Source organism: Archocentrus centrarchus, chromosome 22 (assembly GCF_007364275.1).
Source record: "Archocentrus centrarchus isolate MPI-CPG fArcCen1 chromosome 22, fArcCen1, whole genome shotgun sequence".
Taxonomy (NCBI): domain Eukaryota; kingdom Metazoa; phylum Chordata; class Actinopteri; order Cichliformes; family Cichlidae; genus Archocentrus; species Archocentrus centrarchus.
In genome coordinates, this window is record NC_044367.1 from 8,968,579 (window position 1) to 8,986,892 (window position 18,314).

Genomic DNA, 18,314 nt, shown 5'->3' on the forward strand with positions numbered 1-18,314 from the left:
TGACTGGGCTCAAGTGATAACACATCAAGCAGTGCACAGCAATAGAGGGGGACGCTAGACTAGCAGAAGGCCGGGTAGTGATGTCTTATTAAGCCACTGTTTTATGTTCAAGGCAAAGTTTGAGTTGCTTTGTGGACTAATGTTTGCACATAAGTGGGAACTTTAACCAAGCTCTGCATTGCACTTACCAAACTATTTGATACACATTGTAATTTGTATATATGTTTTGATTTAAGCTGATGGCATTTAGATACTGCAATAAGACTTCTGTTCCCTTGATGGGTCAATATGTTTTGTGTTTGTCTCTTTAAAAAGGCCAAGGCATCTCATATTGCTGTAAGAGAACCCCCACATAGCATGTCTATCAGATCACACTGTTGGCTGGTAATGTGGATGTCCAGTGAAACATCAGATGGTACCTTGACTTTGTCTGACTCAACCAGTCATCCTGTGTTGTCATTTTGTTGTGCGTGCTGGTTCATTTGCACAAGGCATGTTTTATTTGGGTCAGTTTAGGTTTGTTTTTTTTTTTTTTGCAACTTAATACTCTAATTTGATGGAAAGATTTCAGCACTTAGAATTGTTGTAAAACACTACATAGGTGTGCTCTTTCACCTTGCCCTTGCTTACTCTAAACTCAGTCTGTAAGGTGAGAACTTAATTGACATCTGCCGTTCAAACTGGTGTCATGTGAGAATTGTGGTTTTTCAGATTGTTTTTCCATCAACGTGAGTACTTCACTTTGAATTTCTGATTTATTTTAAGAGTAACACATACGCAACTTGTATTTCTGTACACTTTATTTTAAAATGGCGTGACTATTAATTTTGTATTTAATTTGTATCGTTTATGTTCTCTAAACTAACTTGTTTTCTGTCTCTTGTCGTAGTTTGTCACTTTAGTACTGCAGCGACGGCACCAATCACGCAGGCGTAATTGTGTGCTGCTGCCGTGATTCACCTTGCTTCACTGTTACGTACAAATGTTGCAATTTCTGACATGTATACCAACTACTTTAAGGAGTTTGGAGAGAGGCTGAAAATCTGGAAACGTGAATCTGCAAAAAGAAGGGATGTTAAAAATTGAGTCTGTATGCATTTTTAGTATGGCCTACTCAGTGTCATGTTTTGCCACCACACTCACCAAAGTGCTTGTACAAAGAAAGCAGATGGATGACTAACACATGGTCTGCAGTGGTCTGCCACTCTAATGTTTATGTCTGAGAGAAAAATCCTTTGAAACTGATGTCAATGTTAGCCAAAATGACCACTCTGCTTCTTTTACATTTCCCTTGTGTGTCTGGAGTAAGGTGATGATCTTGAATTTTATATCCTGTGGATTAATACTGGAAGTACAAGATAACATTAGGTGTTTAAAAACAGTAGCTTTTCACATTTTCTCATGTCTGAAGACATTTTACATACATTTAAGTCCGTTTGTGTGGTGCAGCTGTACCCAGTTTAAAATAAATGCCTGCCTTAAAAGGTATCGCCTGCTTTTCTGTATCTCTTCCTGTTATACAAATGAAGTACAACAAAATGAATCCACACACAGGTTTTTAAAAATATCTGTATTTGCATTGTAAAGACAGTGTAGAAAAAACCAAAACAGCCATTTATAAACGAACCTTGAGCAAGAATTAACTCTTCATGGTATTCATGTTAAACTTTCCTTGAGGCACTGCGTGACAACAGTAATGCTTTGACAAGACCCCCCCCCCCCCCCCACATGGATGCCAGGTCAGCTTGTAGTGTAATTTCAGCCTTCTTTTGAAATCAGCATAAGAATTTAATATATTTTTTTTTATATTCACCTATTGCAGCAAATGCTTAACTGCAATTTAATCACCTAAATTGCTCCCATGACATGGGCTTGACTTAGCCATTTTCCCTCAGACCACAGTGTAAATGGAGAAAGCACCAGTTTAATTTTAGGAAAAGGTTAAAATGCATAAATTTAAGCTTAATTTATAGTACTGCTTTGAATCCCTGTAGAACATTTGTTGAAGCAGGTGATGCATTTGTGCACTGGTGTGTCTGCAGTGGGAATGAAACACAGCTAATCATGTTGGACTTGAAGCTAATAAATCTTGAACGATTATTTTTACCGAAACACAGGAAATAGACTCGAGAAATGAATCCGTGTGAGTAGATTCAAAGCTACGAGAACAGGAAAAACTGCATCCGTGTATATTTGCTGAATACTGGCGACTTCTTTGGCATAATGACTAAACTAGATACAATTGCATCCTCTGTGTCATTATCCTTGTGCTAAGTGCTAACCAATATACTGTGGTTAGTATGGAATAGTACTGCCAAACAGATGCATTGCAGTTGTTGATGTCTGCATCGCTGCAACATCTGGTTACATTTCTGGTAAGATGCACAGCAGGCCATCGAGTAAATTTAATGCTGTTCTGTAAACCAAGCATACAAGTAAAACACTTTCTGGATTTTTGTTGGAAAAAGGTAAATAAATGTCAATATCAACTCAAATAGCAATTTCTACAGGCCAGTTTCACCTACTAATCCTCCTGGATTAACTGCGCATGTATATGAAACACAGTACTGACTGGTATTATCGTTCATATATATCAACCTAGAACTATTATAGTCCATTATATTCTTGGATTCCAAGTGTGCCCGAAAAGACGTAATTTTCATTTTGGACAGTAAGCTTTTAGCAAGCATTCAGCTGAAATGAGGGAAAGCTACCTCAGGACAGGAATTAAAACTACTAATGATGCGTTAAGAAAAAAAGCACAGCGATACTGTAATGACAAAACAATAAAAACAAAAGAGAAAAAAACAAAAAAAACAAACAAAAAAACCAAACAAAAACGGACGAATGCAGTCACTCTGGTTCTCGCTGATACTTCATGTCCACCTGAGAAACGATGAGTTCACTTGTCAGAGGTGCGGATGTAGACCAGAGAGGACAGCAGCAGGAGCTCTGGGGGTTTGTGTAACAATATCAGATTATCATTCCTCAGACCGTCATAGTGCATCCAGCAACCGTCTATCTGGAAGGCTGCAGAGTAGTGATGCTCCTCCTTGTTGAACAGCGTTGCGCCCTCAAGTGTGTACCTGCAGGGAAAAGACTTTTTAAAGACCTTATTTTTCTTAAGTCTGTAACACAGATTTTTCATTTTGTTCTAGGCAGGAAAGTGTAAAAACAGCTAAACCTATTGCTTAGACTTTTTCTTGCCTCAGTTGTGTTTTTGTTGCAACTTGTACAAATAAAGATGGGTCCCATTTTTAAATGGCACAGAAAAACATCTCAGTAGCTCTATGGAGACATTATCTGACTTTTTCTATCCTACTATATAAAGGGGTAGTAGGTTTCCAAATCTTGGCTATTAGAATAAAAAAAAAAAATTAAAAAAAAGAACTAAAGAATTGGATGCTTTTATTGAATAACCATTTACTCATGTGCTTGCATTCTGTTTTACAACTATCTCGCTGGTTAATATGGCTCTGTGCCAAAAATGATGCAGGTTGAATCACCTTGTGGCTAAAATGTGCCAATTTACATAACAATAGAAGGAGCCCACTGTGGATGCTTCATACCCACTGATTTATGCACATATGTGGGCTTGTGAGATGCATCTGTGACACTTTCATCTTGCTCAGGGGTCTGACTATAGATTCTGACATAAATTGCCAGATAAAGTCAGAAGGCACTGAAGCACAGTGGAGACGATCCAAATGACATTTAAAATTAAACACTGATAGGACAAAATACTAAACTCATTAAAGATGATGGGGTAATGCAGTCAGGCCCCCCCCCCCTTACAGTAGTATGAAAATCCACATTTTTAATTTTACTGAGTTTCCTGCACCATAAATAAAGTTCCATATATTCAGTTATGATGATTTCTGCCTTCATAGATGTACATGCATTAGGAGGCCAGGCTCCCTCTGAGTAATACGATGGCTACACTGCTACATCGTTTCAATGAACAGCAGCAACCAACGTGGAACCTGCTGTACACAGATCCATCTCTGCTTCATACCTGTGCTGACAGAGAGCCAGATGGTAAGGGACGTAGGACAGCTCCTCTGACTTCCACTGCTGCATGTTGAGGATAACAAAGGGTGGAGGTCCATAGCAGAAAACCCTCTGAGAGAACTCCCTTAGGCCATCACATCTGTTAAAAAGATATTTGTCCAGAAATTACAATAACGCCACATTGAAAAAGACCACGTTGAACATCTTGCTGTGTCTCACCCAATTTCTGAGCAGAGCAGGAGCTTGGGGCAGAAGAACTCATCCACAGCTGACTGAATTGGGTCTCTGTGAGGAAGCTCGTGAGGAGGACTGGGGCAGAAAAAAAAAAAAAAGAAAAAATTCACACTGAAATTCTTAGAAATGTGGAAATCACATAACAACAATCCACTCATTTGGAATTGACCTACTTTGATCAAAGAAAATATGGTGCCTCTTAGTAAACCTGTGAAAAGAATGTATTATTGTGCGTACACATGCAGCTTCTGTATCGCACTCCAGTTAGTCAGGAGGAACTATAAAAGTTTAGTGTGTCAGGAGGTCAAAATGAAACCCATTTTAAGATTGGGCTGTGCTGCATTAGCTGTCCTCACACTTAACAACATTCAAATGGATAAAAATGAATTCTTATTAAAAACAATGTACAGCTGAGATCAGCTAAAGGGCACTTGACATTTTCATCCTTCAGGAACTGCCTGCATATTTTTGCCACATGAGGCCGGGTGTTGTTGTGCAGCAGGTGGAACCCAGGACCCACTGCACCAGTGTAGGGTCTGAGATTGGGTCCTCAGACCATCACTGACACACCAAACCGGTCATACTGAACGATGTTACAGGGAGCATAACAGTCTCCACGGCTTCTCCAGACCCTTTTACATCCGTCACATGTGCTCAGGGTGAACCTGCTCTCATCTGTGAAAAGCACAGGGTGCCAGTGGAGGACCTGCCAGTTTTATGGCAAATGCCAATCAGGTTCCATGATGCCCTCAGCCCACCCTCATGAAATCTGTTTCTGATTGGTCAGAGACATTCACACCAGTGTTCTTCTGAAAGTTATTTTGTAGGGCTCTGACAGTGCTCATCCCATTCCTCCTTTCACAATGAAGCAGATACCAGTCCTGCTGATGGGTTAAGGACCTTCTACAGCCCTGTCCAGCTCTCCTAGAATCCCCTCCATGTTCTTAAGACTGTGCTGGGAGACACAGCAAACCTCCTGGCAACGGCATGCACTAATGCACCATCCTGGAGGAGCTGGACTATCTGTGGAACCTCTGTAGGGACCAGGCATCACCTCATACTACCAGTAGTGACAGTCACCCAAGACAAATGCAAGTGTATTATGGATAAAATCCAGCATCTGTGTCTTCAAAACATTTGATTAGATAAAACAGGAGAAGCTGCACCAAGTCTGTCTGTGAGCAGCTTACCTGATGTTGATGGTACTTTTGAGGCAATCCTGAAAGCGGACTGGACAGCTCCAGTTGGTGCACAAGCTCTCCTGCATGGTAGACATCAGGTTTTCTAGGTTTTCTGTAAAGTTTTGGTGCTCATTGCCAAACAGGTCGATCTCCAGTGCTGACTGGTGGATCTCAGAGCGATATTGCCGTTTGGACATTCTGTCCCAGATCCACAGCATCTTCACCGTGGTGCAGTCACAGGAGTCCATCAGGTAGAGGAAATGCTCCACAAACTGCTTGCCCAGGAAGACTGCCAGCTCCCTGCGAAAGCCCTGATTGTCCCGCAGAATCACATATAGGATCATGAGGAAGCCATCGATGGTGCAGGTGTTTTTTAATTGGATTTCCACGTACAGAGGCGTGCATGATATGGCTTTTCGTCCTGCCTTAATGGTAAAGACGCCTCCCCAAGGGAGTACAGGCCTCCAGAAGGAGCGGTCCTCTTCGTCGTTGTTATTTATGGTGGCACGTATTTCTTCAAAAAGCGTCTTGGACCTAAACAAACAAAACATGTTATTCATAACAGCCAGCCAAAGTTTAGACAAAGGAGTTTTAACATGGGACACGGTTAAGTGTTTTTGCACGCTTGGATCTGACCTGGCTTATTTCGAAAAACTGACGCTGTGCAAATGTAGGTCAAAAATCCTGCCATAGCAAAAGGGAGCCACGCAATGACGAGTAAAGCCTAGTTACGCCCCAGGGATTAGTCAGAGCCCAAAAGCTTAACCACAAAATTAGCACCTACTATAAACTTACCTTTCGAAGTGGAGATTGTTCTCAGCGTTTGAAATTCGTGCTTGGAGGTCTTCGGTGTCGTTCAAAACACTGAATCTACTCTCCATTCCTCCCCGTATTTCCTCATGTCTCACGTCGGACTTAAAAGCCAGAAAAATAAGTTGTGGTATTTTCTCGCACCTTCTGCTAAATAAGAACACCCTGTTATGGATCCCAAATGGCAGCACACGCCAAGTCTTATCTATATAAACATCGGTGCTGGCTTTGTAACGACATTAATCTAACCTGTGTGTCAATACAGTGCTGCCCTCTCCTGATTGTTGACGTCGCTACACCCCCTTTGTCCCACCTTTTCGCCGACCACATCGTGGGCGTTATAGTACAGCTAGAAATGCTATTGGTCAATACAGTCTGGTCGCACCTTTAAGTTGATAGATGATTGGCTGTCAGAGTTCACAGTTTCTAACACTAGCGCCGCCCTTCTAAATAGGTAGCGCCAATGTTTTACGCTGGACGCTATTCCTGAAAGATAATAGGCTGAAATTCCCCCGTAGTGCTGGTTTGTGAATGGAGCCTGCGTCGTCATCTTCGGCGCTCGAAGTAATTTGAAGAAACTTTTTGGAGATAGTCAACACCGCTTGGGCACCACGCTCATCTATTTGTAAGACATTGACCGTGCAGGCGAGCCGCTACCGTCATCTCAGAAGAGCAGAGACCATCCGGTGGAAAGATGCCAGCTCAGATCATAAGCGGCAAAGAGGTTTCAGCGTAAGTGTCGAGTTTTTAACCTTTTATAGGTGCACAGATAGGCAAATACGTGTGAATGTAACCAGCATTGTGAAACATGTGACTGGCTAAGAAGCTAACCATCTGAGTTACAGTAACCTAGCAGCTGGAGGTGATTCTCCTTGATTCTTATTCAAATATCTTGTTAAGTGCAGGTTTTATATATTTAGAAAGCATTCTGACACCATTGTGATTTCATAACTTAGTATAAAAGAAGCGAATCAGCAGTTTTACTGCTAGATCAGTAACTTTGGACTCTTCCTGCAGAGACTGTTTACTTTTGTGACAGTAATATAGGTCAGTGTGAATGCGCTGATCCTAAATCTGACTGATTCATGTACTGAACTGATTAGGTTGGGGGCGTTCATAACTTCAGAATGCATGATTGCAAATCCTGAGGTGTTATGTAAGAAGCTGCGGCGGTGTGATATGACCTTTGTCCTGTTGGTTCACTGACCTTAGGTGGAGAAGGAAAATACTATTTATACGATTCAGATAATGGGCGGCACGGTGGGGTGGTGGTGAGTGCAAATGGTTGTATGGCTCTCTACAGATTGGCGACCTGTCCAGGGTGTACTCTGCCTCTGGCCCCATGGCAGCTGGGATAGGCTCCCCCCTGCCCCCGCGCCCCTGGGTTGGATAAGCGGAGGAAAATAGATGGATGGATGATTTGGATTAAAAAATGTTCAGGAATATTAAAATGTAATCAACAAGCTTTCACCAGATCCAAGTAATGAGAAGGATGATACTGCTAAAGGGGTTTTTGTCTCTTTACCATTTTCCACTCAAAGACATTTGGCTGCATGTGCCTGTCACAAGACACGACAGCCTGTAGCTTGTTAAGGCCTCCTCACAGTAGTGATTAGTCAGATTATATTCTGCAACACAAAGAAGCCATGCAGCCACAGAGCTGCTCTCCCCATGGATCGATCTTCATTCATTCTCTTCAAAGCTTGACGAAAGCTGACATACCAATGATGGTGCTGCACAAATGAATGCGAATTGTATGACTGACTTGTATTTATAGGAATATGAGTCCTTGCTGGTTAGAATGAGGGAAAAGCTGTACCAGTCACCACAGCAATAAGGATATCTGTTATGCTGTTATGATACAATACTAAATGTTGTGATTGCTTTTATGAATAAGATTTTTTTTTTTTACAGTGGAAACACACTTTTTGGAGTGTAACACTCTGAGTTTATTTGAAGTGTGGCTCAAATCAGTGCCATCATCACTCCTAATAAAGTTCATGTGATGCACAAGTGTTATGTGTGTGTAACTGAGTCTTTCTTTAGAGGTTTGGAGTCTTTTCTTTTCCATTTTCATCCACTGTGGAAACAATGTTAAATCAAATGCTTGTGTGTGACTATAAAATAAATATAATCAGGATTTGGAGTTTAGACACACTTAACTTAATCACTGTTGTCTGACTTGTCTTTGATTGGTTCAGATGACTGTATGCAGTTTTTATCTTTATGTTGCGGCTTATCTCCTCACTGAGCACAAAGTAGTGGCATGTTTCCTAGTCTCCAGATCATTAAATCGATAAAGATAAAGTGAAGAAAATAACCAAAGATAAGCGCACTCTTCTGAGTGATTGTCCGGAGTGGTAGTTGGAGACTGGAAAAGGACTATCAGATTCACAGTGAGATCACCAGATGGCCTGTGTGTGGTACAAAATCTGTAACCATTTTGAGGGAAACTGTACAGATTGGGACTCCTTGCGACTGCCACTGCACAGATTAAAGCGTCTGTATTTCTGCTATGTTGTTTTCTCAGGCAGGTGAGGGAGCGTCTGAAGAAGGATGTGGAACAGATGAAACTTAGAGATCCTGACTTCAGCCCTGGTCTAGTGGTTTTGCAGGTAAGTTTAAGATGGCATTTTTCTTGGTTGAAGGTAAAAGTATTTTTAAAATCTTTCCTTGGTGGCGGCTGGCAGGTAAGGCTTGGGGTAGATTGTGTCACTGTGACCTCGTGCCATAGTGTGCCACTGCATGGATGCTGTATGTGGACATGTGGATTCTAACATTTATGCAAGTGCTGTGTCTGCACGGCACAGGGCCTGTTCCTTCATCGAAACATGAAGGGTGATAAGCAGTATGTGTCTTTCAGGTTGGAGACCGCGATGATTCAAATCTGTACATCAGCATGAAGCTGAAAGCAGCAGCAGAGGTAATAAAGTCATTTTTTGATAGCTGAGGGATTTGTATACAGTATGCACCTGCCACATTGTTTCAATGAACCTTGGCTCTAAGCCTAAACAGTTTTTTTATATTTTGTGTGTGTGTGTGCGCAGATTGGAATAAATGCAACACATATGAGGCTTCCTAAGACTGCAACAGAGGAGGAGGTGAGAACTAATTAATGTCATTACTGCAGGCTTGTTATTTATTTATTAGTTTGGACACACCTGCACAGGAAGTCCAGGATTATACTCATTTGTGGACACCAGGACAAATAGTTGTTCCTGCTATAGTATTTCCTAGTCCTCTGGGGGTGAGGATGAATAGTTTATGGGGGAAGTTTGAGTTTTCAGGTGCTTTTCTTGCTTTGCCAATGCAGGGACTGTGTGATAACACAGTAAATGACAAACGGAAAGCAGCAGAGTGCATTAAGGCTTTCTGTCTGCTTTCAGATTCTTCACAGTATCACGGAGGTGAACGAGAACTCGTCCGTCCACGGCCTCATCGTTCAGCTGCCTTTAGACTCAATCCACAAAATTGACACAGAGAAGGTCACGAATGCCGTGGCCCCAGAAAAGGATGTGGATGGGTAAGAACAGCAACACAAACGTGTGTGTGTGTGATCATTTTAACAAGCTTTTAGATTGATGGGTGTCTTCAGCTTACAGTGATTTGTGGATGCTGGTCTGTTTTACAGACTGACCAGCATAAATGCAGGGAAGCTGTCCCGTGGGGATCTGGGCAACTGCTTCATCCCCTGCACGCCGAATGGCTGCATGGAGTTAATCAAACAGACTGGTAAACATCATGTTTAATAACCCTGAAAAACTGCAGCCAATTATAATGATGCTATGCTGTGCAAATGTACCAACAATAACAGCAAACTGTATATGGCCCGAATGAATTCATAGGCTGTCTGCTTCTCCACAGGTGTTTCTGTGGCAGGGAAGAAAGCGGTCGTGATTGGTCGCAGTAAGATTGTCGGTGCGCCCATGCATGACCTGCTGCTGTGGAACCATGCCACTGTCACCACCTGCCACTCCAAAACTGCCGATCTTCCCGCAGAGGTACAACAATAACACAAAGAAACACAAGCAGAGCACCATTAGGCTGTCTTGATATATGCTTGGACTTCAAATAGCTGCGCTTTTGATTTGCATTCTGTTACAGACCGAATAGTTTAGAATCAAAGTCCAAATCTGACACGTTTGATGAATCTGTGGACTTTCAGGTGCATCTAAAAAAAAATTTCAAAAAATATCAGCATTCCTATTTGGACATAGCAGTAGATGCTTGGTTAGAAGTGGCCTGCAAATTCAACTTCTTCATTACTCATTACATTAAGAGAGTAATAAAATGTAGTCTGTTAATTGCCCTTCTCATTCTAACTTAACCGTATGTTCCCAGCAGTTGTTAACATAGCAGGAATTCCAGATCTCTGCTGCTTGTGGGATAAACACTAACTTCATGTGTTGTCAGATTTTCACTTTTTGTTGATCCATTTATTCTGGCATCAGTGTTGAAAATGCAGTTTCTTTAGTCACGAATATCCACCCTTAACTCTTCCTGTTTAGGTGGGTCGCGCAGACATCCTGGTTGTTGGTATCGGCAAAGCAGAGATGGTGAAGGGAGAGTGGATCAAGCAGGGGGCAGTGGTCATTGACTGTGGCATCAACCACATTCCAGGTATTACTCCTGTCCCGGTGCTCTGTAGTTTGGTTTGAGTTCAGCCGATGTCTGGGTTAAAAGATTCTCTCTTTCAGATGAGACTAAAGCCAGCGGAAAGCGTGTGGTGGGTGACGTCCATTTTCAATCAGCCAAAGAGCAGGCCGGCTTCATCACCCCTGTGCCTGGCGGTGTGGGGCCTATGACTGTGGCCATGCTGATGGCGGTAAGGCCTATTTGAACACCTGAAAGTTGATTGAGATTTATTTATATCTTATATTTTCTTATATTTGTTTATATGTCTAGAACACAGTGCTCAGTGCAAAGCGCTTCCTTGAGAGCCATCAAGCAGGGATATGGAACATTTCTTACACCAAACTCAATCTCCAAAAGCCAGTGCCGAGGTTTGTTTCCTTATCTCCTCCTTAATCATAATCATGGTGCATGGTCCTGTGCTTAGATGAAAAAGCTTTATTTTATTTTATTTTTTTCCTTTGTAATTCAGTGACATAGTGATTTCTCGCTCCTGCGTGCCCAAGCCCATCAACCATCTGGCCAGAGAAGTGGGCTTGCTTTCTGATGAAGTTGAGCTCTATGGCAAGACTAAGGCAAAGGTCCAGCTGAATATCATCAAACGCCTTCAGTCCCAGCCAGACGGCAAATATGTAGTGGTCACTGGGTATGTTAAATGGAACAAATTATCATTTTTAAGTCTACAGTTGGTGAAAAACGACCTTGTTTCCAAATACTAAAGTTCTCAGTTTATGCAGATAAATTCAAAATGGCAAACTGTTTCTTCAGTATACTTTATGTCTACTTCTGCATTTTAAAGTAGTTAAAAAAACCTCCCCAAGTTATCTAAAGCTATCAACAGAATGTGAAGAAAGAAATGCTATGGCTTTATGTCCAAAACATCTGTTTAGGAGCTCAACTGAAGTTGAACTCAAATTGGGCTTGACATTCATGTAATACCACTTTGTAACACAAGATGGTGTAGTGAGTCAGTATAACCTTAAGTTAGCCAGACATGTCATTAAGATCACCTTTTTGTTTGCAGTAGTGGCCTGCAAAAGCGACATTTCCTGTGGACATTTTTTGTCCATTTTATCAGATGCACTGATAAAACTCTTCCCACTGGTGGTGAAAGTTTTAGGTACATTTTGCAGAGGGCAAATTAAAAAAAAAAAACCCTTAAAGTGACACATATAAAGACATCTGCCAAAGAAAACACTGTCTTTTACCTTTTGAAGGTGGCTTTGGGCATACATGTGACAGCGTTTTCTGTTTGCAGTATTACTCCCACTCCCCTGGGTGAAGGCAAGAGCACCACAACCATCGGCCTGGTGCAAGCCCTGGGCGCTCACATGAAGCTCAATGTGTTTGCTTGTGTCCGACAGCCTTCCCAGGGACCCACGTTTGGTATTAAAGGTGAGTTTTGTAAGAGTGTAAACTCCGGGAGGAATTTCCCGTGTTCTATTACTGGTACTGTATGTATTAATGTGTGGTTTTGTCTGTTGTTGACAGGTGGTGCTGCGGGAGGGGGATATTCTCAAGTCATTCCGATGGAAGAGGTACAGCTTTGCTCTTCTGACATAAGAGTTCAAAGAAAGCAATAAACTTCAATGATTATTCTATTTTTCAGTTTAATCTCCATCTCACTGGTGACATTCATGCCATCACAGCTGCCAACAACTTGGTGGCTGCTGCTATTGATGCCCGCATGTTCCATGAAGCAACACAATCTGACAAGGTAGGTTTTCCTTTCTGTCAGTGGTATATATAAAAATATGCTTTCTTCAAATTAATTAATGAATCACCACCATAATCCTGCTCTCTTTATGCATATCTAGGCTCTGTATAACCGTTTGGTGCCACTCAGCGAAGGACAGAGGAAGTTCTCCTCGATCCAGATCAACAGGCTGAAAGTAAATGAGCACGCTGCACATGTGTAAGCTTTGATTCAAATGTATACAGGTCGCTTCGGACACCTAAGTTTTCTTCGTTTGTTTAGAAACTGGGCATAGAAAAGACCGATCCTTCTGCTCTCACGGAGGAAGAGATCGCCCGCTTTGCCCGCTTGGACATTGACCCTAGCTCTGTTACCTGGCAGAGAGGTATGAACAGCAGAGATGTCTCTCAATTCACACGACTCCTCAGAAGGTCTGCTGTGAGTTTGTCGGATTCACCCTCTTCTAGAAATACGTACGATGTCTGTGTGTTTCCCTTCAGTGCTGGATACCAATGATCGGTTCCTGAGGAAGATCACTATTGGCCAGTCTCCCACTGAAAAGGGATACACAAGAGAGGTAAAATAAGGCAGCTTTCTTGCTGTGGTGGCAAAAAAGCAGTCCAGCCTTTGAAAGAAGGTTTAATCATTTTCACACTCCGATGGGTCAGTCTAAACAAAGACAGCCGCTTTGGATGCTTTTTAGCAACAGAAGTATAATTAGTTTTATTTGTGAGATGCATTACTTGCAATGTGTTTCTCATGTTTTGTCCTCCAGGCCCAGTTTGACATCACTGTGGCCAGCGAAATCATGGCGGTGCTCGCCCTCACCAGCAGCCTGGAGGACATGCGACAGCGCCTGGCTAAGATGGTCGTAGCCACCAGCCGCAGCGGAGAGCCCATCACCACCGAGGATCTGGTGAGCCCCTCTTCATGACATGATGTCATGTAATATAAGCACTGTGAAAACAATGCTCATATAAGTGATTAATTTCTCTGCAGGGCGTGAGCGGTGCTCTAGCTGTGCTGATGAAAGACGCCATCAAGCCAAACCTGATGCAGACACTGGAGGTGGGGGGAAACACAGTGTGCATGCTAACCCATCCAGTTCTTATGCAGCATGCGAGCATCATGTTAAAAAAATTGCTGTTTTTTTTAAATCTATGTCAGTGATGCCTTTGCCTTTCATTACCAGCTTTGTAATGCATATGAATCATCTGAATCTACAGGGGAATCCTGTGTTTGTTCATGCTGGCCCCTTTGCCAACATTGCCCATGGAAACTCCTCCATTCTGGCTGATAAAATTGCTTTGAAGCTGGTTGGACCTGATGGCTTTGTAGGTAAGCTGAGAAATAGACTTTATTTTAGCATTTCTGCAGGGTTGGCTCATACCATATTGTAGAAGTGATGGAGTCAATGTTATATCAGTGTATAATAATAGTCAGTATTCCTGACAGCTAGGATTCTGATACACTTTTCTGCCCCTGTCATTTATATCCACCAGTGACAGAAGCTGGTTTCGGTGCTGACATCGGCATGGAGAAGTTCTTCAATATCAAGTGCCGCTACTCGGGCCTGAGGCCTCACGTGGTGGTGTTGGTGGCGACTGTCCGAGCTCTGAAGATGCACGGAGGAGGACCAACAGTGAGTTTCCCTTTGCCTTGGTGCAGCACATCAGTTCATTCACTGTCTGAAACGAGCTGGTTTAGCTTAATTCCCACTTGAGCTGACTTTATTGTTATTGGCTGCCCCTCATTATTAGAGGATTAGAACTGAAGGTGGGTGGACGTTCTCAGTCAGAGCTGTGCCCGAGATGACCATGTTTCACTTGTCTCGCTTGTTCAGGTCACTGCTGGAATGCCGCTGCCTAAGGAATATGTGGAAGAGGTAAAGAATGCCTATTCAATATAAATGATAATATTCTGATCAAGGGCTTGAGATGAATGGTAGGTCAACATTGTTTGCTTATTAGTTTGTACTAATAAATAAATGATGTCCTTGAGGTACATCGGCTGCATCACGTGTGATCCAAGCTTTTCAATCTTTAAAGCTTTGTCTGTGTTCTTAAATGAATGTTTGTGTACCTTTGCGTAGAACCTTGAGCTGCTGGAGAAGGGCTGCAACAACATGAGGAAGCAGATAGAAAATGCAAAGCACTTTGGCGTACCTGTGGTGGTGGCTGTGAACGCTTTCAAGTAAGTGATGGGCAATAGTTAAAGAAAAGAATACTAAAGTTTTCTGTAACCACGTGCACATATTTCACTCAGTGCTGCATTAACCAGCATTTTCTCACATTCCTTTGTTGTTGCGTTCCATCCTGTAGGACAGACACTGAGGCCGAGCAAGAATTGGTTTGCACCATGGCTAAAGCTGCTGGAGCGTTCGATGCTGTGCGATGCTCCCACTGGGCTGAGGGTGGAGCTGGTGCTGTGGCACTTGGCGAGGCTGTGCAGAGGGCGTCTGGGGCCGCCAGCAACTTCAAGTTCCTGTATGATTTGGAGGTACAGGCTCTAACCTTGATTGTTTTCATTCCTCTTTTTTTTTCCCTTTTATTTTTTTTTTTTAAACAACCTCTATTAAACTTAAAGATGGCTTAAAAATAAGTGTCTATTTTTTTATTCCACTTTAGCTTCCCATTGCTGATAAGATTCGGGTAATTGCTCAGAAGATCTACGGAGCAGACGATATCGAACTTCTCCCAGAGGCCCAGCACAAGGTGGCGCTCTACACCAAGCAGGTCAGCATCCCTCCGCTGTTGTTTCCTGTCCTGTCAGGCCTGTTTCTTGGCTTCTGCTGCCAGTTGAGATCATCTTAATTAGAGCAGAGAAAATAAATCTTTGTAAGGCTTCTTTTTTTTGTTTTTGTTTTTGCCTCTCCCTCAGGGTTTCGGCAGTCTTCCAATTTGCATGGCAAAGACGCACCTATCGCTCTCCCATGAAGCGGAAAAGAAGGGTGTGCCCACTGGTTTCATCCTGCCAATCAGAGACATCAGAGCCAGTGTGGGTGCTGGCTTTCTGTACCCATTGGTTGGCACGGTAAGCTCTCATTCACGCCCTCCCTTTCTGTAGTTCTGCCACACATTCACATGTGACTCCTTAAATGGAGCTGAACAAAACTTTATTTTCTCCACCCAGCTGTTTTATTATTGGTTATTACCAGGATACAGCTTTAATAAAACCCAGCTCATAAACCCATATTTTATTCACAAAACATAGAAAACTTCAAATATTTAAACTGAGACATTTTACTATTTCATGAAAAATATTAGTTCATTTAACACATCTCAGAAAGCCTGGGACAGGGCAACAGAAGGCTGGAAAAGTAAGTGGTTCTAAAAAGAAACACCTGGAGGTTAATGAGGTTAATTGGCAACAGGTCAGTAACATGATTGTGTATAAAAAGATTATCTCAGCGAGGCAGAGTTTCTCAGAAGTAAACATGGGCAGGGATTCACCAATCTGCAAAAAGCTGTACAAATTGTGAAACAATTTCAGAATAATGTTCCTCAACATAAAATTGCAAAGACTTTGAATATCTCATCATCTACAGCACATAATGTCAGCAAGATTCTGAGAATCTGGAGAAATCTGTGTGCAAAAGGGACAAGCCTGAAAATCAGTGTTTTATACCCGTGATCTTCAGGCCCTCGGGCAGCACTGCATTAATAACAGGCCTGGAAATCACTGCATGAGCTCTGAAATCAGTGTGTGAGAACACTATGCCATCCACAGGGTAAAGCTCTGTCATGCAAAGAAGAAGCCACATGTGAACGTGATTGAGAAACGGCGCTATGGAGAGGGAATATCCAGCTTCTTATAAGCGGTCAGTTTAAAAGCCTGGATCTCTGATGGTATGGGGGTGCATTAGTGCCTTTTGGATTTGGCAGCTTGCATGTCTGGAAAAGCACCAACATACACCATACTCCATTTTCATATTTCAGCAAGATGATGCTAAACCACATACGGCATCTATTACAACAGCATGGCTTTGTAGTAGAAGAGTTGAGGTGCTGAACTGTCCTGCCTGCAGTCCAGATCGTTAACCAACTGAAAATAATTTGGAGCATCATGAAAGGAGCAACACAACAAAGAAGACCCAGGACTGATGAGCAGCTAGAATCCGATATGAGACAAGAACGGAACAACTTTCCTCCCCCCAAAAAATGCAACAGCTTGTCTCAGTTCCTGGATGTTTACAGACTCTTTTGAAAAGAAGAGGGGATGCTGCACGTAGCCCTATCGCAACTTGTTCTAAAATGATACATCTCAGAAATCGTAAACAAAAGTTTATTGTGAACAACATATGGGTTCATAAAATTTGCAGATCTTTGCATTCTGTTTTTATTATTTACAGTCTACGTTGGTGTCCCATCTGTTTTGGAATTGGATTTGTAAACTCCGTTCTGTCTCTGTGTTTCTAATAGATGCCCACCATCCCCGGCCTCCCCACCCGGCCCTGTTTCTATGATATTGACCTGGACCCTGAGACTGAACAGGTCAATGGACTCTTCTGAAGAGAACAAAAGTGTCCTCAGCCTGTTTGATGGTAAGGAAAGTAAGTTGAAACATAGAGACATACAGTAGAGAACATCATCAGCAGATCATAACTGTTTCCTCTTTATTGTGTAGACATTACCCATCAGCCCCCTGAGCTCCAATGAAATGTGAAGAACTAACTGGAAGCACCTCAAGCTCATGTGCTGTTTCTCACGTTGATTCTGGCATCTGTAAATAATGGATTGGATTTGTCCAGAAGGCTGCTAATGATAAATCAAAGAACAGATTTTCTCCCTGCTAGCGCAGATCCAAGATAGACTTTTCACAACAGGGACGTGTTATTTCATTACATTGCTGGCTGAACATCTCAGATTCCCCAGGCTCTTTTAACTAACTACTTGTGTATATTTTGTGAGCGCCACATCAGAAGCATCTCCTCCAGGTCTGTCTTTAACTAGAAGCTGTGCCTTTTTAAATAATGTATTATTATTATAAAGTAAATCTAAAAAAAAAAAAAAGTTCCCTTAAAATTTCTTTTTTATTTTTGTATAATTTGTTTGATCCCATCTGATTGCCCCATAAATTTACCTTTTGGCCGTCTTGCTTTAATCTAACACTAACATTTTTAGAGAAGTCACAATATTTGCTGTAAAGCTCATTGGCCATGACGTTGTAAATCAGTGATTTCTACATGTTCAATAAAGGCTTTGTAGGAGAAAGTTTCATAGAACTCCTTTTTCCCCCAGAGATGTGAATTTTCCACATTTTAACATGCATTCCTTTTTCTTTTTTTCTTTTTTTTTTTTTTTACTGCAGTTTATCATCTGCCTTATTATAATAATAATAATAATAATAATAATAATAATAATAATAATAATGTTTCCTGTTAGTGTGGCTTTTTAAAAAACATGTTTCCTACACTTAAGTATTCCTCAGTTTTGAGTATTCCTCTTTAGCACATCCCCACTGGGTTATCAGCCCTTCCTTTACAGCATTTTAAAGGTAAACCTTGTGGAAAGCCTTCCCAGAACAGTTGAAGCTGTTATAGCTGCACAGGGTGTGCTGACACCATATTAAATCTTATGGATTAAAAATGGGATGTTCAAATGTGTGTGTGAAGGCAGACGAGCAAATATGTTTAGAAATATAGTGTATATAATTTCACAGACTGAGTGATGGCCTCACTGATACTAGTCTTTCTGTTAAAACAAGTTTGACTAACAGCAGGTTGAGTAAGGTATGATACACTCTGGTCT

The 18,314-nt window shown here is 41.9% G+C and overlaps 2 protein-coding genes across 2 annotated transcripts; one reads left to right on the plus strand and one right to left on the minus strand.

Annotated features, from left to right (window-relative positions):
* Positions 1 to 1,578: 1,578 nt before the first annotated feature.
* Positions 1,579 to 6,513, minus strand: dorip1 (dopamine receptor interacting protein 1). The gene is made up of 5 exons (XM_030718848.1): positions 6,222 to 6,513; positions 5,436 to 5,960; positions 4,231 to 4,320; positions 4,016 to 4,150; positions 1,579 to 3,086 (listed from the first exon to the last, which is right to left on the minus strand). The coding sequence occupies exons 1-5, from the start codon at positions 6,305 to 6,307 to the stop codon at positions 2,903 to 2,905; spliced, it is 1,020 nt and encodes a 339-aa protein (XP_030574708.1). The 5' UTR covers positions 6,308 to 6,513; the 3' UTR covers positions 1,579 to 2,902.
* A 235-nt stretch (positions 6,514 to 6,748) lies between these two features.
* On the plus strand, positions 6,749 to 17,768 carry mthfd1b (methylenetetrahydrofolate dehydrogenase (NADP+ dependent) 1b). Its single transcript, XM_030718550.1, has 28 exons — positions 6,749 to 6,968; positions 8,767 to 8,851; positions 9,100 to 9,159; positions 9,284 to 9,337; positions 9,623 to 9,759; positions 9,868 to 9,968; positions 10,101 to 10,237; positions 10,745 to 10,856; positions 10,934 to 11,061; positions 11,142 to 11,239; positions 11,341 to 11,514; positions 12,127 to 12,263; positions 12,360 to 12,406; positions 12,478 to 12,585; positions 12,686 to 12,760; positions 12,847 to 12,949; positions 13,065 to 13,141; positions 13,340 to 13,480; positions 13,564 to 13,632; positions 13,791 to 13,902; positions 14,067 to 14,206; positions 14,408 to 14,449; positions 14,657 to 14,757; positions 14,886 to 15,063; positions 15,192 to 15,299; positions 15,445 to 15,597; positions 16,986 to 17,107; positions 17,191 to 17,768. Exons 1-27 carry the CDS (start codon positions 6,931 to 6,933, stop codon positions 17,073 to 17,075), a joined length of 2,805 nt encoding a protein of 934 aa, XP_030574410.1. The 5' UTR covers positions 6,749 to 6,930; the 3' UTR covers positions 17,076 to 17,107; positions 17,191 to 17,768.
* The last annotated feature ends 546 nt before the right edge of the window (positions 17,769 to 18,314 follow it).